Genomic DNA, 25,821 nt, shown 5'->3' on the forward strand with positions numbered 1-25,821 from the left:
TGAACCAGGTACTGTGGCTTTTGCCTGTAATCTCAGCAACTAGAGAGGCTGGGGCAGGAGGATCACAAGTTCGAGGCCAGTATCAGCAACTTGGCAAGGTGCTGTCCCAAAATAAAAAAAACAAAAAGGACAGGAGATGTAACTCAGTGGTAAAGTACCTCTGGGTCAATCCCCAGTATTAAAAAACGAATATTTTGAAGGGTTATTTTTGTAACTGTCATTGTCATCATTAAAACGTTAAATGATAATGAACCCTGCTAGAAATTACATGAAGTTTTAATATATTACTAGAAACCACTTTAGTGGACTTATGTAACAGTTTTATTGAAAAACATCATACTTTAAGGTATAAAAATGAAACTTTTTCTTATAATTTCCCTTCAAATGTGTGACCATCTTCCCTCATTCCATTCTCCCTCTCGTATCTTGTTGAACAAATTCCATATTTTTTACAGCACCTTTTGGTTGTTATTTCAGATTTTGAAAACTCGGTTCTGTTCATTTTAAAACTACCCTTCAAGCCTTGAGACAATCAATGTTCTTCCCCAGCAGTGTTAAACTCCAGCCCCCACACTTGGAGTTGAAAGTGAGGGTCTTACTCTGAACACCTTTCCCTCTCCCTGTTCAGCACCAACCCCTAAGAGATTAGGCAGGACTGAAAGAGGATGAAAAGGGGCTTAGAGCTCCTTCTGCACCTGTGCATGCTGCAGTATTCTTTATTTTTTTTTTTAATATTTATTTATTTAATTTTTTAGTTATCGGCAGACACAACATCTTTATTGGTATGTGATGCTGAGGATCGAACCCGGGCCGCACGCATGCCAGACGAGCGCGCTACCACTTGAGCCACATCCTCAGCCCCTGCAGTATTCTTTAGATGTCACTATTTTTGTGTCTGACATTGACTGGCTATTGGATGCCCTCTCTGGGGCAGGCATCCAAACTCTGTCATGACACATGGGGGGATTCTTGAGAGGCCTAAAAAGGCTCTCGCCTCATGACTTCCTGACATGGGAGATCTGTCTCCCCTTCATCTCTTCTATCATTATATCTGTACCCACTCCAGTGTTGCCCACTCCACAGACTCTTTTGGTTGTGTTTCCTTGTTCCTTGGAAAAATTATCAGGGTATCAGCATGATCAAGACTACTCTTTTTTTTTCTCTCTGTAGTGCTTTCTTTAAATTGAAAATTTAAAAGACTGGATAGACTATATCCAACTAAATGTTCCTTGATGGTGTCCCAATAAGGACAACCAGCTCTTGATTATTCTAATGACAGAAGTGCAATTAAAAACCTAAGTTTTAAAAAACAATTTATGATTCTAAGTGCTTGTGACAATGTACAATGCTTGCAATAAAAATAATTTCCAGTTACATTTGATGATATTTTCCCGTAGTATCTATTAGTTTGTTGAGAGAGGCCAGGAATAAACCCAAATTCAAGAAACAACTCCAGGATTGACTAAAGTGTGGATAATTGGGAATTGACACGGTCATTTTCATCTTACCAATTGGCAAACTTGTTGGTTGAGTTGGATTGCAAACTATGAACAGATTTATTTCTAAACTGCCAGGTGTACGCTCATCTTAATTGCAGATCTGTAACTCTAAGCACTTTCTTCTATTCTTTAGTGAGTTCTCCTGAAGTCTCCCCCCTCAATCTATACACTATTAAATTTTTTCTATACGGTTTATTTAAGATAAAACAAATTTTGAGGCTTCATAAGTAGAAATTAAATAATACATATTGAATATTTTGAAAAACCTGGTAGGACCTCCTGTCTAGGCATGCAGTGCACCACAGGGGCAATGTACACACTGAGCGGCAGCAACTTGTCTAATGCACTTATAGAATTTTTTTTTTTTTTTTTTGGTACTGGGATTGAATCCATAGGAGCTTAACGAGTGAACCACATCCCCAGCTTTTTTTTTTTTTTTTTAAATTACAGACAGGATCTTGCTGAGTTGCTTAGGGCTTTGCTAAATAGCTGAGTTTGACTTTGAACTCACAATCCTCCTGCCTCAGCCTCTCAAACTGCTGAGATTACAGGTATGTGCCACCATACCTTGCCTCATATTCTCCATACTTAATCCACATATGAAATACTACATTCCATGGCCAGGGCTGTAGCTCAGTGGCAGAGAGCTTGATTAGCATGTGTGAAGGAAGCACTGGGTTCGATCCTTAGTACCACATAAAAAATTCAACAAAGGCATGCTGTCCATCTACAGCTATAAAAAAACAAGTTAAAAAATACTACATTCCAGACTCAACATATAGCTTAGATATATTTGCTATTGGAAGTAGATGTCTTGGATTGATTGACTCTAGTTTACTTTAAAATTTTAGTATTAGGTTTAAATTAATGTTAGTGTTAAATTAATGAAGGATACTTGGGACTCAGCAACCACTGATAATTACAATGTAATAAAGAAAGTCCAACTAGCAAGGCACCTGGCACACGCTGTAATCCCAGCAGCTCAGGAGGCTGAGGCAGGAGGATCACAAGTTCAAAGCAAGGTGAGGCACTAATCAACTCAGTGAGACCCTGTCTCTAAATAAAATACAAAAATGGGCTGGAGATGGGGCTCAGTGGTTGAGTGCCCCTGAGTTCAATCCCTGGTACCCCTACCCCCCAAAAAAGGAAAATCAAACTAAATAGAAGGAATTCAATAGTTGGCCTAAGATTGGAATTCAAAACAACATTTTGTTTAGGGTTTTAGAATCTCTACACAAAGTTATTCAACAGAAATTCCATAATGAAATACATTCTTCTGCACACATCTTGAATTAAGTATATGGTTGACATAAATTATGTTCCATTTTGGAAAGAAGAATCTAAAATAATTTGGAGAATACTGTCATCTATTCAGGAGTTTTAACCTAATGTATCATTTTCCCTAATGTTTTTCCGTGTCGAGAAATAATTGCTGATAGCCTGAACCACCAATGGAGCAACATTCTTCAGAGGATGTGACAGGAGTAAAAGCAATAGTTCCCTGAGGCTAATGCTGAAACACATCGACCTTAGAGGATGCATTTCCCACAAGCAGCCCGTCTTAAGCATTAACCCCACTAAACAGGACTCCCCTGATGTTATTTTATATATACTTGTAGTATTAGAACTTGAAGCCAAATGTTTTGTGTGTCTATTTTTGTTTTTTTGGCAGGACAGGGAATTGAACCCAGGGGTGCTCTGCCACTGAGTTATATCCCCCCTGCCTTTGCATTTTTTTGTTTTAGGAAAGGATCTTGCCAAGATGCCCAAGCTGGCCTTGAACTTGTGATCTTCCTACCTTACCTTCCTAAGTAGCTGGGATGATAGGCATGTCCCACAGTACCTAGCTCAAAGGTTTTTTTGTTTTTTTTTTTAATAGGAAAAAAGATTCCTACCTTATAATATAAAAGCTGTAAAAACATGCAAATTGACTCTTTTGTCCTTTGAAAAAAGCTGACATGAAATTTAAATGTGTATTTTTTTTCTAGACCAGGAAAAGGCATATCATCTAAAAAAATTGAAATTAAAAAAAAAGTGAAAACAAAAAGCTCTCTTTTCAAATCTTGAGCATCATCTACAGCTTTATGTGGTGAGAGATGCAGCTACCATTTGAGTGATTCAAAAAGAGTCAAATGGTGTTGAGCTAAATTACAACCCTAAATGCATATTGGTGAAATGAGATGCTGATCCATTTGCACACTAATGTGCTATTTTTAAGTCATGCATCATAGTTTCTTCAAAGAGGACTGTCATAATTATGATGGATTAGACTGCAGAGTCAGTCCTAGATGCAGTAATTGTTTCACAGATGCTGCAGATGCGACTTGAATTTATTATAAATTATTGTCAGAGAGGCAGGAGAAGGCATTAAATTAAATATCAAAAGAAAACGGCTGTGGCTAAAACCTGTTTTAGTCTTAGGAAACCAAAATGTTAGCTACTAGTCAAAAGGCCAGTATTTTCAACTGAAATAAACATGCTTCATAAATCTGTGCCTCTGACATAGAAGATAAAGGTCGACATAATTGGCATCTCCATCAATCTCCTCCCGCACCCCCGCTTAACCCATGAAAAATTATTCTGTGGCATTAGCTGAAATCATGAAGTGGCCATAAGATAATCATTGCACATTACTATTTATGTTAAATTACCCAGCTATAATTTGACCTTTTTAATTTCCAAAAAATGGTGGCATTTATGACAGAACTACTCTCGTTTGGTTCCTTTGAAGGCCATGCTTGATGAGGGAATATTAGACTATTGGAATAAAAGAATAAGCAAAAAATATGACTAGTGGGATCTAAATTATGTCATTTTTCATTAATTATATTTTAATATCTGTCACATTAAATGAATAATAATTTCTAAACTGCCTTTTTAGCCTTTAAAAGAAGGTCAATACTTATAATTTGAGGATTGTTCTTCATTTGTTCTATTTTGGGGGAGGCGAGTACCAGGTGGAAATAACTCACAGACACTTTACCCCTGAGCTACATCACTAGCCTCACCTCCTGAGCTGCTGGGATTACAGGCCTGTGCAACCATGCACAGCTATTTCTTTCATTTTTCAAGTTTAATTCACCCTTTAGCTCTTCCTGTAAACTGATGATGAAACCCTATGCTGTACCACATAGTCAAATCCTCCGTGTGGTTTGAGTAATGAGATATTACATTTTTATTAGCAAAGATAACTAGTGAGACAAAATAAAACATGCCATGTGTTTTCCTAGGGTAAGTGTTCAATAATCAGGAAAGTTTCCATAAGTCATTTGCTGAATAGTACTAGTTTTTTATTTAAATATTTTTAGTTATAGATGGATACAATACCTTTATTTTGTTTATTTACACTTTGTATGTAAATAACCCAGTGCCTCATGCATGCTAGGCGAGTGCTCTACCACTGAGCCACAACCCCAATCTGCTAGTTTTTTTGTTTTTTTTTTCATTGAGTATTTTATGTGCTCTTTTCTGTGTTTGATGATCACTGGATCAATGGATATACATCTCTACTTAAGTCACTGTATCTTCTGTCTCAGTAATACTGATAGATACTTTAATCATAGTTCATTTTTACCTTTTAAAACTAACTGTGACTTAGTGGGATACTTTTTTCTCCTTTACTAAGGCAAAAATAAGAGAGAAATGAAGTGAAATTTCATGGGTGATTTGGGTGGATGGTATGCAGACACTGACAGCATTTCAAAATGCTTTGCATGCTGGTCATGGTAATGCATGCCTGTAATCCCAGTGACTTGGGAGGCTGAGGCAGGAGATTGCTGGTTCAAGGCCAGCCTCAGCAACTTAGTGAAGCCCTAAAAACATAGCAACACTCTCAATAAAACATTCTTAAAAAGGACTGGAGATGTGGTTCAGTGCCCCTGGGTTCAATCCCCAGTTCCAAAACAAACAAACAAAATGTTCTTCCCTTTTCCATCACTCCAGGACACTTAAACAGCCCCGTTGCCTCAGCATAGCAATGCATCCGGCAGTATAGGATGTGTACTAGCGCCACACCATGGCGCTTCGACTGAGAAGGGATTCAATGAATGCTTGACTGAATAAGTGAATGAACTAATATTTATGGACCTCCAGTTCTCTCAATGACATTATCAGGGGAGATAACAAAGTCTTCATCAAATATTTTAAAGAAACATTAGCAGTTCAACACAGCAAATATAATCTGGAAAGGTAGCATAGTTGGACAGAGTAACTGTGACAACTTAAAATTCCATGTCTTAAATATTTATTCCAATCCATATAAAGAAAGGATGCCTTGTTGAAGACTTACAAAATACCTTTAGTTGTGTTAATAAACAGGCTCACAGAAATGTCACCAAAACATTTTGTGGGTTTTTTTTGAAGTGTCAACACTAAGCCTGGTAAAAAGCTTGAATGTTGGCAAAGTAGATTGGGGAGGAGGGTGGTACTGTTGATTGAACCTAGGGTCCTCTGCTACTAAACTATATTCCCAGCTCTTATCTATCTATTAATTTATTTATTTTTGGTACCAGGGATTGAACCCAGAGCATTTAACCAATGAGCCACATCCTCAGCCTTTTTAAAAAATATTTTACTTAGAGACAGGGTCTTACTGAGTTGCTAAGTGCCTTGCTAATCTCCTGATACTGGCTTTGAACTCACAGTCCTCCTGCCTCAGCCTCCCAAGTTGCTGGGATTACAGGCATTATATGATGGAAGAACTGCCAGAAGAGCTCAGGCCTAGCCTTATGTGAACCACTCACTATTTGATGCCTAACTTTAGATAAATCCCTCAGTTTTCCCACATACAAAGGATGAAAATAGAACTAGATTTTTTTCTGATACTTACAGATGTTTCATACATTGTTAGGACCATCATCATCACATCACTTTTATTTGAATGTCATTTTAAAATTTCTTAGATTTTCAAAAGACTAAAATGACACTCAGTGATTATATGAGCAAGAGCTCTTTTGTCCAGTGCAATTCTGAGGTTCAGGAAGGCTCCCAAAATAATGTGGCATGTATTTTATCTCCAGGAAGTTGTTTTCTATTCCCTCCCAAAAGAAAAAGAATATGATTTGTTAGTATTTGAGTAGTTCTTACAGTGGTGTGCTGAAAACTAGCTCATGATAGTTTTGAGGAGCTCATTGTGAAATGTTCTGGAATTTCATGGGAGGGAGTGTGATAGCTTGACATTATCCATGACCATTAAGAGCATCTCTTAAGGAATATGTTAAAAAAAAAAAAAAAAAAACAGTTTCAAATTGTAACTAAATGTAACGCCATGAAGAACACTCCCAGGAAGATTAACCAATCAGCCCTTCTAGATTTTTTTCAAAGGATTTTCTGCATATTCCCTTGTATATAAACTTCATAATTAGTGTTCAAATTTTGATTGGCTTTTGTCCTCTTAGGTGAATTACTATCCATCTTTTAAAATTGCTCCCCATTCTAAAATTCTGACTTTGTTTAGAGAATAATTGTATATAACCCATTACTTGACAAACTATTTTACATACAGTGAATTACCATGTATGCAGTTCCAATATTTAAATAAAATTGAGTATTTTAAAAGTGTTTAAATATTCACTTGCAAGGGGAATAATCCTAATTAGTTTTGTATACTCTATGTTCTATGGTGTAGGAAAATGTGAAAGTTTGATTTCAGTATCAGAAAATAAATCCAGGCATGGTGATGCTCACCAGTAATCCCAGCAACCTGGGAGCCTGAGGCAGAACTGCAACTTTGAGGCCAGAGAGCCTCAGCAGCTTAGTGAAGCCCTAAGCAACTTGGTGAGTCCTTAGCTCAAAAATAAATAAACTCAAACTCTTTGTGTTCTCAATTTCAGAGAAGTAAATGGAATTGGTGTGGTTTTTCCCTTGCGAAACTCATGTTCAAGTTTAATACTCATTGTGAGGTATTTAGAGATAGGGCCAACAGGAGTGATTAAGATTAGATAAGGTCATTGAGGTGGAACCCCATAGTAATAGTGGCTTTATAAGAGAAGGAGAAAAACCTGTTTCTCACCTTGATACCTGTGCTACCTTCAGACTTGGCCAGAAGGAAGGTCATCCAGATGCAGCCACTCTAACTTGCAACAAAACCAAGAGCCAAAGTAAGCCTCTTTATAACTCGCCCAGTCTGTCGGACTATTGTTAGCAACAGAAAAGGGACTAAGGAATGTCACAGAAAAAAAAACAAAAAAACAAAATTTATACCCATGTGTGTTTTTAACCCATCTGAAACTTATTTTATTTTTTTTTAATGTTGCCTTTTTTGCAATCATTTAAATTTGTCGACAAATAACCTAATTCCATTGTTACTGTTAAGCAGGAAAATAGCTACAAAATAGAACCTCCAAAGTTTTTTTTGTCTTATACAATAATTAACTTTTGTCAGCTTGAAAAAATCTATATGAATCTGGCAGGTAGAATATGGAATATTTCTACAAAAAACAAAATGAAGAAGTCTCATTTTTTTTATAATGCTTATCCATATAAAAGTAATAAGTAATCAAAAAAGCACTGTGTCAAATGGTTATGAAATTATAGAATATCAAGGTTAAGCATTAAAAAAGTGGAGTTTAGGACACTGAAGTCAAAGAAATCATTAACTTTACTAAAATGACAGTTTAAATTTTCTGAATGAGATTCATAGACAAATGGAACTCAATGACAGATTATCTTTCATCCTAAAATGGGAAAGTGTATAATTTTCCTGCCTTTCCTAGAGAGTTAACCACCACTAACCCTTTAAAATCCAGTGGTATTACTTAGGAAAAAAAATTACTGCCAAAGACAGCATTCTGTCGATAAGTTTAAATTAGTGTTTGAAAATGACTATTATGTTTAAAATTCTGCATTGAAATAAAATTTTATCATAAGTCACCTTCATTTCTTCTTAGGAATTATTATATTCATAAAAAATTTGCAAGCCCCATCTATTATAATTTTGCTCTTGATACTTTAAAGATATCCAAAATAATGGAGAATAACATTGAGTGCTTAAAATATTTTTATCCCTAGAAAATCATGCAGGACAACTTGCATTGTATAGCGTCTCTAAGTTTTATTTGTGTAACTTGTCATAAATTTACACATGTATGTAGATGTAGATATCTTTTCATTGGTCTCTATACAAACTGGTTTTATAGTTGTCAAAAGAACTTTTAAAAAAATATTTGGAGAGCTAATCAACCTAGTGTTTATAGAATTTATCTAAGCTTGCTTCTGTTCTTCTCAATTTGGGGAAGGGAGTAGTGGCCACAAAGTCTATTATGTCAAAAGAGTACAAATTTCCACACTTCTAAAACCTACTCTTTATTAGGGGTTATTGATGATTAAGAGTATTATTCTAGCCCAAATCTATTGAACAGAATTCTTGTGCAAGCCATATATGGAATTGAAAACTTTCCAATATTCACGAGTAAAAAGAAATGGAATTAATTTAATGATATATTTTATTTAGCCCAATATATCAAAAGTAGTAGTATTTTAATATGTAATGCATATTTTTAAAATTGAGATTTTAAAATTATTTTTCATACTAAATCTTTGAAATCCATTTTTTACACTTAAAGTAATTTTTAATTTGGATTAGCAACATTGCAAGGGCTCAAAAGCTACGTGTGACTTGGTGACTGTATTGGATGATGTATACTAGCCCCTCTCAATATTTGGGAAGAAATAGACCAAGCAAAAATTTCAGTTTCAATTTTACTTATTTAGAAATACACATGCTTATAATTTATTTTACAAAGAATCAAGAGCAGTCTTCCTTTCGGTGTAATTCTTCAGCTGCTCATTCTTTTTCTTGTAGGTAGTATGACCATTTTTGTTACATATTTATTAGCAATAGCAAAAGTTTAAGAACAACCAAAGTGTCCATCAATAAAGAATATGTTTCTGGGTGTGGTAGCGCATGCCTGCAATTCCAGCAGCTCAGGAGGTTGAGGCAGTAGAATCTTGAGTTCAAAGCCAGCCTCAGCAGAAGTGAGGCACTAATCAACACAGTAAGACCCTGTGTCTACATAAAAAATAGAAAATAGGGCTTGGGCTGGGGCTCAGTGCCCAGTACCCCTGAGTTCAATCCCAGGTAATCAAAACAGTATTTATTTATTTATTTATTTATTTATTTATTTATTTATTTAAATAAGTAATATGTTAAGTTATGGGACAGCAAAAAAATATGTCATGTAGATGTTAAATGAATGAGCTGTTACCTGTGTTTTCAGATGGAAGTATCCTAAATCATCTAAGGAAATTAAGGTATCTGTAGAACACTAGGAATAAAGTACATTAAAATAATAGGAATAAGCTTGAAAAGAAATTTGGAAGACTTGTTTGAATAAAACTGTTGTCCCATTAACCCCCATTAAGGTTATTTTTCAGAATATTCCTACCTATTCAGTTTATTTTTCTACACAAAGTTTAGAATTGGCTTCTTTGATTCCTCAAATATTCTGGTAATATTTTTATTGAGAATACATTGAGTTATTTGACACCTATCCAATAATATAGTTTCCCCTTATTTTGTTTTCGTGTTTGTTCCTCAGTATTATTTTAAAATTTTTATGCAAATAGAGCTTTCATGTTTCTCTTACTCCTAGTGGGTTTTGAATTTTTTTTCTATTATATAACTGCAGTATATTATTCTAATAAAGCTTCCAACAGGTAGCTGCTTTTCTTTATCTAGGCTGTAATATTTTATTCAGCTACCTCACTGAATTCTCATCACCTGTGAATTTTGGCTGACCAGTATATAATCTTAATATCTTAAAAAAATGATGACCTTAGTGTTGCTTTCTAATGTTTCTTATTTCTTCTTGCTTCACTTGTCTTATTTGATAAGCAATGACTATTTTAGTAGAGGCATTTTTTTAGCCTAGATGGAAAATAATCTCCCACCCCATTTACATTCTTAAAATAAATATAATGAGAAAGACTCTGGGAAAAATAATGACTACATCATAAATGGGGAAACATTCACCTTATACATGGGTTAATTTTTGAGTACCCATTTACCCCTCTGCATTCCCTGTTATTTGGACTTTAAATTTTTCATCAGTCTCAAATGTGTATACTCACTCTTCATTGGGTACAAAAATGAACAAATTGGAAACTCTTCAGGAATCCATTGAGTGAGAGTAGACACAGGACCACTGAGTGTTATGTCCAGTAATCGACCATCTGCAAGATGCGAAAGAGCATAGACATGGGAGTGGTTGACTCTCAGAGAGTCAAAGAAGGAATCCTAAGCAGAAGTGATATCTGAGAGAGTTATCATGTGAGCCATTGGCAGATATGATTAAGAAGGCATCTAGACAGAACAAAAAAAGCATAGAGATGTGGTGAAGTTTTCCATGTTTGGGTTTTTTAAAGCTGTTACTGATGAAGTATGAAATGGGAGAGGAATCAGGAGGAAAGACAGAAACCTGCCCGTGAAAAACTATTTATTTATGTATGAATTCTCTATAGAAGTGGACAGACAGTCCTTATAGAAAACAACAAAGTCATCTAGAAGGGGCATGTCTTTTTGTTTTGGTGCTGTGGATTGTATCCAGGTCCTCTTTCATGGTAAAAACATTGTCTACCACTGAGCTACATTCCTATCTTGAAAGGGCATTTTACGAACTACTCCTTTCATGCCCATCCTACCCGCCCCCAGGGTACTGCTAATGCTGAAGGGAAAGTACCTTACCTCTCGGGTGTGTTCGAGTGGAAGAGTTGAAAACCACAAGGTGCCAGTAAGGATGAGAAGGAGGGCATAACATCAGAATTGTAGTGTAGAACATTCCCTTTGACAGCAAGTTGACAGGCTTGTGGGGAAGAGTAGGGTGGACTAAGGGAGAAACCATTTTAAAAACTACTGTTGTGATCATGAGCCAAGATGATATAGATATGAGCTATGAAGTGGCAGTGAAGATGATGCAAGGAAAATACAGGAACTAGAAACGATAGAACTTAGCAAGTGATTGGATAAGTGAAGTGCTAGAGAATAGAAAGATTATCTTTCTCTATTCTTAGTATTTGGACCAAAAGTAATTACCTGGGCCTCATTGATTACAATGACCCACATCTGTGATTGCAGCTATACAGGGGGCTGAGGCAGGAAGATTGTAAGTTCAAGGCCAGCCCAGGCAACTTGTGAGACCCTGTCTCAAAAAAATAAGAAGGGCTGGGATTGTAGCTCCATAGTAAAGCACCTCTGGGCTCAGTCCCAGGGTTGGGGATAGGCACAATTAATTGGGGAGGAAGCTGATACTAAAAACTAATAAAACATGAGTTCTGTTAGCTGATGACTTTTCTTATCCTTGTTCTCCATGACTATAAATATTTGAGAGTTGCTGAGTAGCTATTCATTCTCACTACAAAAGACCAGAAATGGGTACCGGTATTACAGTTTGCTATATCTAGGGATTCTTATATAATGTATACAATTATTCTATTTGCTGTGTTACGAGTTAGACATATTAATGTGTTTTAATTTTTTTGTTTTTATGCTCTTTAGAATTCATTCAAAGGGCAGCCTTGTGGATGGCCCCGAAGCAAGCCTGATGGAACAGGATAGAATCAACCATGCTGACGGCAACAGACTAAGTCCATTCCTGATTCCATCACCTTCTCCCATCTGCCAGACAGACCCTCTGGCCATAAAGCTCCAGAATGGAAGCCCACTAACTGAGAAACCTCCTCCAGAGGTAAATGGAGACACCAAGTGGCAGTCTTTCAACAGTTATGGAATACCCCATATGAAGGGTAGCCAGAGTACTTGCCGAAGTCCAGACTTAATGCAGGAAGACAGAGGGTATTCCAATCACTTGCAAAATGGAGGAATAAAACGCACAGTTAGTGAACCATCTCTCTCTAGGCTCCATCATAACAAGAAGTTAAAAGCAGACCAAAAAGCTAAGGGAGAAAAAAATGACTTCGGGGAAAGCCAAGAAAGAAATCCAGGTGAAAGCAGCAGTCAACCAAACATCTCCGATTCGAGTGGTAGGAGAGAATCTGAAAGCTCCACAACTCAAGAAAATGCAGTTCAAGATTTCACCAGTTTTTCAGCTCATAACTGCAATGGGTCTGAAAATCCAGAGCTTCAGATTCTAAATGAGGAGAAGGAAAAAAATGCTAACAACTACCATGACAAGAACATTGAGTTACTTCTTAAAAACAAGGCAGTGCTAATGCCTAATGGTGCTACAGTTTCTGCCTCTTCCATGGAAAACACACACGGTGAACTCCTGGAAAAAACACTGTCTCAATATTATCCAGATTGTGTTTCCATTGCGGTGCAGAAAACCACATCTCACATAAATGCCATTAATAGTCAGGCTACTAATGAGTTGTCCTGTGAAATCACTCACCCATCACATACCTCAGGGCAGATCAATTCCCCACAGACCTCGAGTTCCCAGCTGCCTCCAGAGCCAGCTGCCGTGGTGACTGAGGCCTGTGATGCTGATAATGCCAGTAAACAGATTGCAGTGCTAGGTACCTGTCCCTTCCAGAAACCAGAACAACTACAACAACAAAAGTCAGCTTTTGAGATAAGACCATCTTCTTCAGAAAACAGTAACATCCAAGGAAACATGAAGCTAGTGTCTGGTGAAGAATTCTGTTCAGGTCCCAGCAGCAACATGCAAGCTCCCAGTGGCAGCTCTGAACAGTATTTAAAGCAAAATGAAATGAATGGTGCTTACTTCAAGCAAAGCTCAGTGTTCACTAAGGATTCCTTCTCTGCCACTACCACACCACCACCATCTCAATTGCTTCTTTCTCCCCTTCCTCCTCTCTCTCCTGCTCTTCCTCACCTTCCTTCAGAAGGAAAGAGCACTCTGCACAATGGAGTTTTGGAAGAACACCATCACTACCCCAACCAAAGTAACGTAACTCTTTTGAGGGAAGTGAAAATGGAGGGTCAACCTGAGGTACCAACATCACAGAATCCTAATCCATCTATACATGTATCCACCCCCTCCCTAATCCTTCCAGAAGAGCCTCAGAATAATTGTGTTAGTAAGAATGGCCTACTGATGCCAGGGACAATGACTGCCCCGATGTGTCCTGAGAAAAGAAGACCAACATCGGAACATCTCAAGCATCATCCACCAATTCTTGGTAGCAGTGGAGATTTACAGGATCACTGCCAGCAATTGATGGGACACAAAGAACAAGAGATGCTGAAGGATCGAGACAAGAAACAAACACAAGATCTTGCGCTCCCAACACAGCACTACCTGAAACCAGGATGGATCGAATTGAAGTCCTCTCATTTTCACCAAGCAGAATCCCATCCAAAATGTAATGAGGCATCACTGCGGTCCATTCTTCAGTTTCAGTCCAAACCTAATCAAATGACCTCCAAACAATACACTGGAAATTCCAACACACCTGCAGGGCTTGAGAGGCAAGCTTACATCCAGAAAACAATGAGGCCAGAGCAGAAGTCACAAATGTACCAAGTTGAGATGAATCAAGGACAACCTCAAGGTATGGTGGACCAACATCTCCAGTTCCAAAAAAACTCACACCAGGTGCATGTCTCCAAGACAGACCCTTTAACTGAAGCTCATGTGCAGGCACCTTGTGCCCCTAGATTTAATTTTCAACAAAGAACAGATCCCCAAACTGAGAAACTCATGTCCCCATTGTTAAAACAGCCCTTGAATCAACAGGCTTCAGATACTGAGCCATTTTCAAACTCACACCTTTTGCAACATAAGCCTCATAAACAGGCAGCACAAACACAACCATCCCAGAATTCACAGTTTCGTCCAAACCAGCAGCAGCAAAAGTTACAAATGAAGAATAAAGAACAAATGCCTCAGACTTTGCCTCATCCCCAAGGTCACAGTGATCAGCAAAGAGAAGGATCATTTTTTTGCCAGATTAAAATGGAAGAATGCTATAGTGGTGAAAATCAGTATTCAAAATCAAGTGAGTTCCAAACTCAGAATGCTCAAATGGGATTGGAGCAAGTACAGAATACAAGTAATAGAAATTCATCTTATGGCCAGATCTTAAAATCAAGTGCAAGCGAAGTGCAAATTTCCTGTTCAAACAATACGCACCCAGTTCCAGAGAATAAAGAACAAACTATAAGTTCTGAACTCTTTACAATGAACAAGACCCCAAACTTGCATCACATGCAGTATTTTCCAAATAATGTGACCCCAAAGCAAAATATTCTTCACAGGTGCTTTCAAGAACAAGAGCAGAAGTCTCAACAGGCTTCAGTTCTACAGGGATTTAAAAACAGAAACCAAGATATATCTGGACAACAAGCTGTACAAGTAGTTCAGCAAAGGTACTTGATGCAAAACCAGGCAAAGACTTTCCCAGTGCCTGACCAGGGAGGAAGTCACATTCAGACCCCTCCCCAGAAAGACATTCAAAAGCACGCTGCACTAAGGTGGCACCTCTTACACAAACAAGAACAGCAGCAAGCGCAGCAAACCCAACCTGAGTCTTGCCATAATCAGGTGCACAGGCCAATTAAGATCGAACCTGGATCCAAGCCCCATGCCTGTATGCGGCCCGTGTCAGCACAGCAAGAAAACAAAACGTGGAAAAAAATAACTAAGCAAGAGATTTCATCTCCAAGCTGTGACAATGTGCAGCAGAAGAGCATCATTGAGACCATGGAGCAGCATCTAAAGCAATTTCAGGTCAAATCATTATTTGACCATAAGGCTTTTAGTCTCAAATCACAGAAACAAGTAAAAGTGGAAATGTCAGGGTCCATCACAGTTTTAACTAGACAAACCACTGCTGCCGATCTTGATAACCATATCCCAGGTTTAGAGCAGCCCACAACTTCAGAAAAGACACCAACCAAAAGAACAGGTGGTTCTCTTCTCGGTACTTTTATAGAGTCACCTTCCAAATTACTAGATACTCCTGTAAAAAATTTATTGGATACACCTGTCAAGACTCAATATGATTTCCCATCATGCAGATGTGTAGGTAAGTGCCAGAAATGTCCTGAAGCACATGGTGTTTATCCAGAATTAGCAAATGAGCTTCAGATATGGGATTTTCTTTCTTTTTTTAAGTACTTGAATCTGGGAGCAATTCATAAAGCTCATAAAAATCTGAAGCTTAAATTTTTTTTGTCTTTAAATTACAGATGCTTCTGCTATGCAAGAGAAAACTTCATTTACATGCACTGTTCCCCCCCCCAAAAAAAAGCTATTTTTTTTTTTTTTAAATAATGAGCACATTTGTTTTCCCTTCTTTCAGACCCTTTAAAATAAAAATGTATCAGTTTTAGGTTGATCCACCTATATGAATAATTATTTCCTGGGGAGACATGTATAATTAAAAAAACAATCATTAATGTGAGAAAATAACTGCCACAATCAAATGAATTTAGAAACCTTTCATTTTTGAAAATTCAAGATTGAGTATATAGTGGTTTTTATGTAGTATAATTATATAGTATATAGACTACTAGTACTATTGGATAGTTTTTCCGAAATTATGATTGGATATCTGGATAATGAGGCAATTATCTTTAGTGTTGATGAGTCGGTGAATTTATAATGCCAAACTCTGAGCACTAGTGAAAATACCTCTTTTCCATTAAAACACTTGAAACATTGTGTTTTATACTGATTTTGATTCCATTTTCTCTTTAACCTTTATTTCTTTTTTTCTTTTTCTAATGCTGGGAAAACCCAGGGCCTTGCATGTGCTAGGCAAGTACTCGACCAATGAGCTACATCCCCAGCCCTAACCTTTCATGTTTTTTATAAAAATGGTAATTTCACTTTTTTAAACAGACACCTTCTATTAAAATACAGAATGTTTATAGGTCTGTGAGAATAAGAAAACATTTTAACTGATGGATACATATACATATGTGGGCAGAGAAAATCTTAATAGCTAGTAAGCAAACATATAGCAGAAGACATTTGAAAAAGCAAATGTATGTGAATTAGTGTGGCTGATGGCCCACCCACCCAATGTTATTGCTCTTACTGGGATCTGCCCCATACTTTGTAGGTTGATGGAGAAAGGCTCCATCCTACCCTTCTTTGTGTGTGGTTATTAAGTTTTCTCACTGGGCTAAATGCTACATGTGTCATAGATAATACTAGGTAAGTTATGATCATTTCACTCCCTTATCACCATGATCCTGGCTTCTCACTCTTCCATCTTTGGCTCGCCACCACCCCTTCCACCTGACTCTAATGTACACACAGATATGGGTTGGGTTGAACATTCTTATTGTCAAAACAGTAATTAAATGTGGGGAAATGAGCAGAAAAGGGGGTTCTTGGCAATAAAATGAATATATTCTGGGGGTGGGCCAGAACAGCAAATTTTATTTATAATATTTTAATATCCAAATGGCAGGTAGCTTCTAGTTAGCTTTAAAAATTTTTTTCAGTTTAAGAAATTTCAGTTGTAGTTGGTATTACATATAATATAGTCTAATTTCTTTATTGTTTTGTTTCACTTATTTGGTTTAAAATAATTTCTTATACCATATCTAAAATGTAATTTGATAATTTTTCCATTAGCCATCATGTACATAAACTTAATTATTTGGCACATTTTCTAATAGATAGTACATCATTTGATTAATTTTAAAGAAAAAAATTTTTAAAGTCACTTAGGGCCCTTATTGTGCATCTGGGGGATAATCTTTGTGGATGTAGCCTTTATATTTAGTATAATTGAGGTCTAAAATAATAATCTTCTATTATCTCAACAGAGCAAATTATTGAAAAAGATGAAGGTCCTTTTTATACCCATCTAGGAGCAGGTCCTAATGTGGCAGCTATTAGAGAAATCATGGAAGAAAGGTAATTAACGCAAAGGCACAGGGCAGATTAACGTTTATCCTTTTGTATATGTCAGAATTTTTTCAGCCTTCACACACAAAGCAGTAAACAATTGCAAATCGAGTAATTATTAGTAGGCTTAGCTGTTCCAGGGTTGCCAACACTACACACTGTGCTATTCACCAGAGAGTCACAATATTTGACAGGACTAATAGTCTGTTAGCTGGCACAGGCTGCCCACTTTGAGATGAATGCCAGAAAACCCAGGCAGGAACAAGAACCAGCCAGCCAGCCTGCCAGGCACAAGGTTACTGGCACAGGCTGCAAAGAGGGACCCCACTCCAGCTTTCCCACTTGATGATAAAGCATCAGAGAGTAAAGAGGGGAAGTAGTGAAAAAAAAGAATCATTGCAATACATTTACCTTGTGTTGTAAGCAGATAGTTATCTCTAAGGAAATTTTCTCTTATGAACAGAGAACCAGTATGACAAGTTGAATAGAAAGACAGATTCCATTTGTAGCTGCTTTGTTTTGTTTGTTCTTTTGTTGTTCATTTTTACTGTGAATCACATGTATGCAAGTATTTTCCTGTACCTACAGCTAACTCCTGCTTGTGAGACATTTCCTATAGGTATCTTCAGCTCTGAGCTGTTATCCCACTGAGTGTCTTGTTATTAGAGGTAGGCAGTGTTATCATGAAAATATATTAGGATACATTTAGGCAACAAGGACAAATTCAGTATCATTCTTGATATATTTCCAAATATTTATTTCTAAATAATGTGTAGTAATTCACCAAATAATCACCAGTGGCCTGGCAGAAGTAGTGAATTAATCTACATGTTTTTAAAAAAAATTTGCAAGCAGTATACATGCTTTGGTCATAAAGGGAAATAGTCTTGTTTCTAGAACCATCTTGTATTTTCATAAATGGCTGGATTGTTTGTTAGAGCAGGTAAAATCTATTATGATTTCCTCAAGTTTTAAAATAGCTCAATTTGGAAAAGAACAAAATCAAATAGTATATGTTTTAGAAGACTGAATTTAGCCACTAACTGTGTGCTTTGTGAAATTATGTATAAAAATAAGTTTCCCATTATTTTCACCTAACATGTAAATTACAAAATACTTCATTACATGTTTTATTATATTATATTTTGATATGGAAGAAAAACAAGACTTAAAGCTGATATCTAGTTTGCTTGGCTTAGACTTATTTTAAAATTTTAAATTTTAAACCATTCATTTCTCAGGATATGGTCATAAAATAAAATCACACTCAATTGTTTCAAATATTTTGGTTGCTGCTTAAGTCATTTGCTAATTATGTGTGTGTGTGTTTCTGTGGGTTTCTTTAAGGTATGGAGAGAAGGGTAGAGCTATTAGGATTGAAAGAGTCATCTATACTGGTAAAGAAGGCAAAAGTTCTCAGGGATGTCCTATTGCCAAATGGGTAAGTATGACTTTGCATCGCCTTTGATCTTCAATCTTGGGCATTGTAAACTATCTGCTTACAATCTAACCCTGAGAACTGGGGTGCACAGATTAAAAAGGTCATGCCAGTTGACAGGAACATCGCTTTTTTTTTTCCCTTTTGTAATATTGACTATATTTATTTTATGAAGTGCATTACTTAAGGAGAAGGCAGATTAATTATAAAATCATGAGCAAACCATATCAATTGGAAGAATTCAGTGGTGAGGTGGAGGTCTTTGCTGTTGCTTACATAAAGAAGTATTGCCTCCTTGGAATGTGAATAAATGACAAGTTGAAAAATGATTCTTAGTCTTTTTTTTTTTTTTTTTCCAGACAGGGCCTTAGCCTCCCAAACTGCTGGGATTAAAAGCATGGGTCACCGTGCCTGTCTGGTTCTTAGTTTTTAAAATACCCTAGTGTCATTTATGAAAACCTTGAACTAAGACCCTGCGTATCTTTTTTGTAGCTCTGAGTTTAACTCAGATGGCACTTAGTTTCTTGCCTCCTTTCTCCCATCCCAAACTGGGAATAGTCTGCTAAACATTAAGGACTATTTTTGCTTTTTTCCCTTTTCTGACATCAGTAGCCCCCACTGTATAGATGTGTTGCCCTAATTTTGACTGAGACATTAAAAAAGATACATAAACCAATGCTCTTACTGTTTTGGGCTTTTTTTTTTTTTTTTTTTTTTTGGTGGTGGGGTGGTACAATGGTGAACCTCACAGGTGATTCGCAGAAGCTGCCTTGAGGAGAAGCTCCTGTGTTTGGTGCGTGAGCGAGCTGGCCACACTTGTGAGGCTGCAGTGATTGTGATTCTCATCCTGGTGTGGGAAGCAATTCCGCTGTCTCTGGCTGACACACTCTACGTGGAGCTAACCAGCACACTGAGGAAATATGGCGCGTTCACTAATCGTCGTTGTGCCCTGAATGAGGAGTAAGTGAAACTTCAGACTTCTTCCCCTCTCTGAGGCCACTGGTAGAAAAGCCTAACTTTGGGCTTAGTGGAAGAGAGTTGAACTTGCATTTTTAAAGTGGGGACTAAAATGCATATGTCATAATCAGGGAATTAAACTATTATTTGCTAACATGAATAATTTGAGATTTATTCATTAACATTTTGTACATTCAGACAGTATATACATTAGTTAGGAGCAGTTTATTAGAAATCCAATTATCTGTACCCACATGGCCTCAAATACACCATAAACTTGAAAATGTGTACATCTTATGCTCCAAATGCTCTTTTATGCCTGGCTACCACATTAGCAAGCTTAGTTTTTCTTCATAAAATCTAGTTTATTATTTCTGCAATAGTAATCAAAATTGCTTCCATTTTTACTGCTGCTAATATATAATTGAGAAGTTACAGACTTCTTATTATTTTATTATTTATTATTTTATTATATTATTATTTTCCAAGAACATAGAAATTTGGAATAGGATAGCAAGAGTATGTGGCTAAATATATTTAGTGCATTCAGTTGTTAATATTTGGTTAACTTTCTCCACTTGACAGGAAGTCAAATCTGTTGCTTCAAAAGAGTTTCAGTTTTAGTATACCTATGCTATATATTATTCCTACATAACACTAAAATATAGGAAGGTTCTTGGTACTATGCTCAAATCAGTAGTTGGTTCAAAAATAATTTCAGTTTTTCACTTTCTTTAGTCTAACTCTGCAACCACCAAGCTACAAATTAGTTTGCTGAGCTTATGGAAGTACTCATTCAATTCATTGCAACAACCCATTACTGATCAAATGTGTGTGTTTGCTGACTAAACTAATTTTTATGGCTTTATTAACATTATTAACACAGGTTCTCTCTTTGGGTCATAGGGGTCAAATCATCAATTAATAATGTATTTAAGAAAGTTATTCTTCCAAAAGGATGACTTGGGTTTCTATGATGGCTATGATCCCAAAATTTCATACTGTGTACTTAACTGACATCAGTTCACTCTTACAAATCATTAATTGGAAGGCACAAGTTGCCAGTTCCTAACTCATGACTTGTAACCTAATGATGAACCACTTTAGGCATAAAATACTTTTCAATCTACACTAATTTCTTAGTCCTGTAGGAAAAAAGTGTGTGGAAGTACATTTAATCAGAATGAAAATAAAAATTAAGACATCTTGGGCTGATATTGATAGTAGCATTTGGTTCTCAGGAATTCAGCAACACTACATTGTTTTTAAAGCAGAATTCCTCTTAAACTTGATGGCTTGAAGATATGAATCACTAAAGGATTTCTTATGAAAATGACAGTTGTGGTTACATTTAAATTAACTGAAGTTTTTTTGTGGTGGTGGTTGTTGTTTTTTGGTTTATTGGTTTTTTTGTTTTTTTTTTAAACCAGGGATTGAATCAGGGGCACTTAACCTCTGAGCCACATCCTCAGCCCTAAATTAACTAAAGTTTGATGCAAACTTTTATATTCATTTGTCATTAATTTCATGTATTTCTGGTATATATATATATATATATATATATATATATATATATATATATATATATTAGTGGTAAAATGTGCNCATGTATTTCTGATATATATATATATATATATATATATATATATATATATATATATATATATTAGTTGTAGGTGGACACAATACCTTTATTTTATTTATTTATACATTTTACTGAGCATCAGACCCAGGGCCTCATACATGATAGGTGAGTGCTCTTCCACTGAGCCTCAACCTCAGCCCATCTCTGGTATTTTTCCCTGAAGATATTTCTTTGATTTCCTATAAATGCCTTTTCCTGAATGAAATCTGACATATATAGAGAATTTTTTTAATGTTTATTTTTATTTTATTTTTTAGTTTATTTATTTCACTTATTTATTTTTATGTGGTGCGGAGGATCGAACCCAGGATCTCGCATGTGCGCTGATCCACAACCCCAGCCCCAAGAGAGAAATTTTCATGTTAACAACTTCCCTAAATTTTGTTCATTTGCATATGGAAACCATTGATAATGATTGGACCAGAGTTTCAAATAGTGATCTTTAAAAAAAAAAAAACAAACAAACTAGAGTGTGAACCTAGGCTTGCTTTACCATTAACCTATATCTCCAGCCCTTTTTATTTATTTGTTTGTTTATTTGTTTTTAATTTTGAGACAGGGTCTCAATAAGTTGTTTAGAGCCTTGCTTAGTTGCTGAGGCTGGCCTTGAACTTGCTATCCTTCTGCTTCAACCTCCTGAACCACTGGGATTAGTCATGCACCATCATGCCTGACTTCAAAAAGGGATCTTTTTTTTTAACTCCTTTAAATAGTTTTATATCTTGGCAAGCACAAAATTACTAAGAGACACATGTCAGGTCTGGGGTATAGCTAAGTGATAGGGCACTTGCCTATCACACTTAAGGCCCTGTGTTTGATACACAACACCCCACACACATACACAAAAAAGATATGCTTCAAATATAAAGACATGTTAAAGGTCTAGTTGTACACTTTTGTTTTTCTTGTATTGGGTAAAGGTGTAATTACCAAGAGATGCTTTAACTTGAGTCTTTGCATACTTAGAGCAATTTTCCAAAATAATTAAATACATGATTAAATCAGACACTATCCACTGGCATTGGAGTCTTAAGCAAGAAGAACCTTTTGAAGTTTTGTCTATCCCTTAAGTAAATTTTATTTTATGGCTGTTAGAAGTTAAAATTGTGCCAAAAACAGAATAATCTCTGGGATTGCTAATTCAGTTGCATGGTTAAAGATTTGTGACCCCCTCATCACCAAGTTCTTACAAATCCTTCTGTCCACACTCACCATAACCACCCACTGTGAGTCCAGGGAAGAACACTGAGAACATTTTGCAGTGGGAAAGTCAAAAAGTGATTTTTACATTTTTTTTTGAACCAAAACCAGCTGTTTTTCTTTTAAAGATTTCCCTTTGAGATTTCTAGTTTATGACGAAGCCTAACCAATATTTTTTTGGCAACTAAGAGTTGTGGGAGTGTATCTGTCATCATAAGGAAGTCAAAGCCAAAATTGCCTTCTGCCATGGTGGATGATGTGAAGCATTTTAAGACATTTTACATTGTAAAAATGTTCAAACACCTAAAAGCAAGAATGCTTTCATATCATTTAATATTCAAACTCTATTGAAATTCCCTGATAAGATCTTATTTAAACACAAACATGGGAAAAGATAATGACTTAAAGAAAGCAAACACAGTTTACATCTGATGGAGCTCTTGAATGAAATGGTTCCAGATTATGCTTGTTCTGGCATAATTATTAAATAGAACTTCTTTCTCTCTTGAAAGTGTCCCAGTTAGGATAATAAATTTTATGATTCACAAGCTTCTTTTTATGTGTAATATTTTCCCCCTCTTTTCAGGAATTCATTTGTTATATGACCAGATGGTTTTCTCTGTGAAATTTCCCACATTCTAGATTTGGGTGATTTCATCCTTATTCTTTGGCTTAATTTTCTTCTCCTTTATTTACCCTGTATCTTCTCTACACTGGCATTTATCATTTAGGGGTGGGAGCATACTAAGAATGAACCCAGGGCCCTCATGCATCTTAGGCAAGCACTCTCTCTCTCTCTCTCTCTCTGAGCTTCATCTCAGCCCTTTTTGTTTTGAAACAAGGTCTTATTGATTTGCCCAGGCTGGCCTCAAACTTTCCATCCTCCTGCTTCAGCCTCCCAAGTAGCTGGGATTACAGATGTTTGCCACCATGACCAGCGCACAGTATATTCTTGGCTCTAATTTTAGCAATGTTAAGTGTGTTTAGGAGCTGTCAACTTGATCTAACCACCCAGCAAACTTTCATGTGATGGTTTAAAATTCACTGGTGATCATTATCTGTCTCCATTATTTTATTAGTTTGCAAAAGGATAGTTTCATCTTTTTTAGTGTTGTCTAAGTTTAAATTAATGTAGGTTTTTTTTTTTTTTTTTGGTCCTGGGAATTGAACCCAGGGCCTTGTGCCTGTGAGGCAAGCACTCTACCAACTTGAGTTATATCCCCAGCCCCAAATCAATGTATTTTGCTAGTTTATATATGTTTATATATATTCACTTTTAAAAATATTTTATAAGATGACAATTAAAGGTTAATAATTTTTAAAAAATGTATTATATAGATGAATATTTTATTATATTTAGTCTACTAAATCATCACTTAACCATGAACCAAAATCTGAGTCATTAAAACTGTCTTGTGCTATTTTTAATAGTATTTGAAAGACCCTTGGTTGAAATAGAAATGCCCTTTTGTAGCCATTTCATGAGGGAAATCAATTTAAGGCTATTGAAACTTGTTATGGAGAGTTTTATTTTTTAAAAAATTTGAAGAAGTTCTTTTACCCATAAAATTCACAGTTTTCAATTATACTGTTCAATTGTTATAGTATACAAAGTAGTTATATGGTCATTACTTCTCCCTGGTTCTAAACACCCGGACCACTCCCTGGGGGTAACCCCATATTTTTCAGGCAGTCCTTTCCCATTCTCACCTCCTGAGAGGCAACCACTTATAAACTTTTGGTCTCTATGGTGAACAGAATAGTCTATTCAGGTAATTACATATTAGTGGAATCATAACATTTGGCCTATCTGGCTTCTTCCATATACCTTAGTGTTTTCAAAATTCAATTATTTTGTAATATTAGTCAGCAGCTTTTTTTTTTCTTTTTATGACTGAATAATATTTCATTGTGTGTATAAAGCCCATTTTCTTCATCCATGCAATAGTTGATTGCAATTTGAATTGTTTTCACTAGTTAGCTATTATAAATAATATTTCTGTGAACATCTGTGTTCAAGTTTTTGCATTGACATGTTTTCAGTTCTCTTGTGTATGTACCTACAAATGACATTGTTTCTCATTTTAATTCTGTGTTTTACTTCTTGAAGAAATACCAGACTGCTTTCCAAAGCATCAGTAGTATCTTATATTCCTCCCAATAATGAATCATCAGGAAAACTAGTTATTAATTGTCTTTTTAAAAATATAACCATCCCAGTGTATATGAAGGGTATCACATGGTTTTAATTTCCATTGTCCTAATGTCTAGTAACATTGGCATTTTTCACATAAATTGCTCATTCACATATCTTCTTTATAGAAAAGCCTACTTAAATCTTTTCCCACATTTGTGTTCCTTTTTGAGTTGAAGGGTTCTTTGTGTGTTCAAATGTATAGTTTGCAGGTATTTTCTTCTATTCCATAGGTTCTGTCCTCAGTTAATGCCTTAAAGCAAAGCATTTTTAAATTTAATTCAAATTCAGTCTTTTATTAAGTTTGCTACTTGTGCTTTTAGTGTTTGATTTTGTTTATCTTTTATATCCTGCCAATTTGCTATAGTAGTTTATTAAATTTATTAAGTCTTTTTAGTGCATTCCCTAGGATTTGCTACATATAAGATCATGTCATCTAGAAATAGAAAGTTTTATATCTTCCTAATTCATATGCTTTTATTTCTTCTTTCTTGCCTAATTACCTTTGTTAGAACCTCAAAAAAATGTTTAATAGAGTGAACAAAAGAAAACATCGTTGTCCCACTCCTCATTTCAATGGGCAATTTTCTTACTTTCAATATTTAGTGTGGTACTAGCTATAGATATTCTTTAGAGTTCCTTATCAAGTTCAGAAGTTCCTCTCTATAACTGGTTTGCTAATTTAAAAAAAAAAGGTCTTGGACTTTTCTCATGGTGTGTCTGCAGCTAATGAAATGATCATGGGATTCTTCTACAGTCTGTTAATATGGCATATTGTATTAATTAATTTTTGTTCATTGGACTGATTACATTTCTGAGATAAAACCCACTCAGCCGTATTGTATACTTCTTTTTATATGTTGCTGGATTCAGTCTGTTAACATTTTAGTGAGGATTTTCACGTTTATATAGATGAGTTACATTGGTCTATAGTTGTATGTACTGTCTTTGATTTTACTGTCAGGATTATGGTGGCTTCATAGAACGTATTAGGAAATGTTCCCTTCTTTGTTGTTTGGAAGAGTTTGTAAAGAACTAATGTTCATTCATCTTTAGGTATTTGATAGAATTCATCAACAAAGTCATTTACCCCTGGACATTTC

The 25,821-nt window shown here is 35.9% G+C and overlaps 1 protein-coding gene across 2 annotated transcripts in view; it reads left to right on the forward strand.

Moving 5' to 3' along the window:
- Positions 1-25,821, forward strand: part of Tet2 (tet methylcytosine dioxygenase 2) — a 127,707-nt gene that overhangs the window by 73,164 nt on the left and 28,722 nt on the right. For both annotated transcript variants that reach the window (XM_048813684.1, XM_015484613.2), the window contains exons 3-6: positions 11,992-15,446; positions 17,203-17,293; positions 18,632-18,725; positions 19,474-19,682. In XM_048813684.1, the coding sequence (XP_048669641.1) occupies positions 12,038-15,446; positions 17,203-17,293; positions 18,632-18,725; positions 19,474-19,682 (3,803 nt within the window). In that variant the 5' untranslated portion in view covers positions 11,992-12,037. The remainder of the gene's footprint in view (positions 1-11,991; positions 15,447-17,202; positions 17,294-18,631; positions 18,726-19,473; positions 19,683-25,821) is intronic.

The sequence above is a fragment of the Marmota marmota genome, unplaced genomic scaffold (genome assembly GCF_001458135.2).
Source record: "Marmota marmota marmota unplaced genomic scaffold, marMar, whole genome shotgun sequence".
Classification (NCBI taxonomy): Eukaryota; Metazoa; Chordata; class Mammalia; order Rodentia; family Sciuridae; genus Marmota; species Marmota marmota.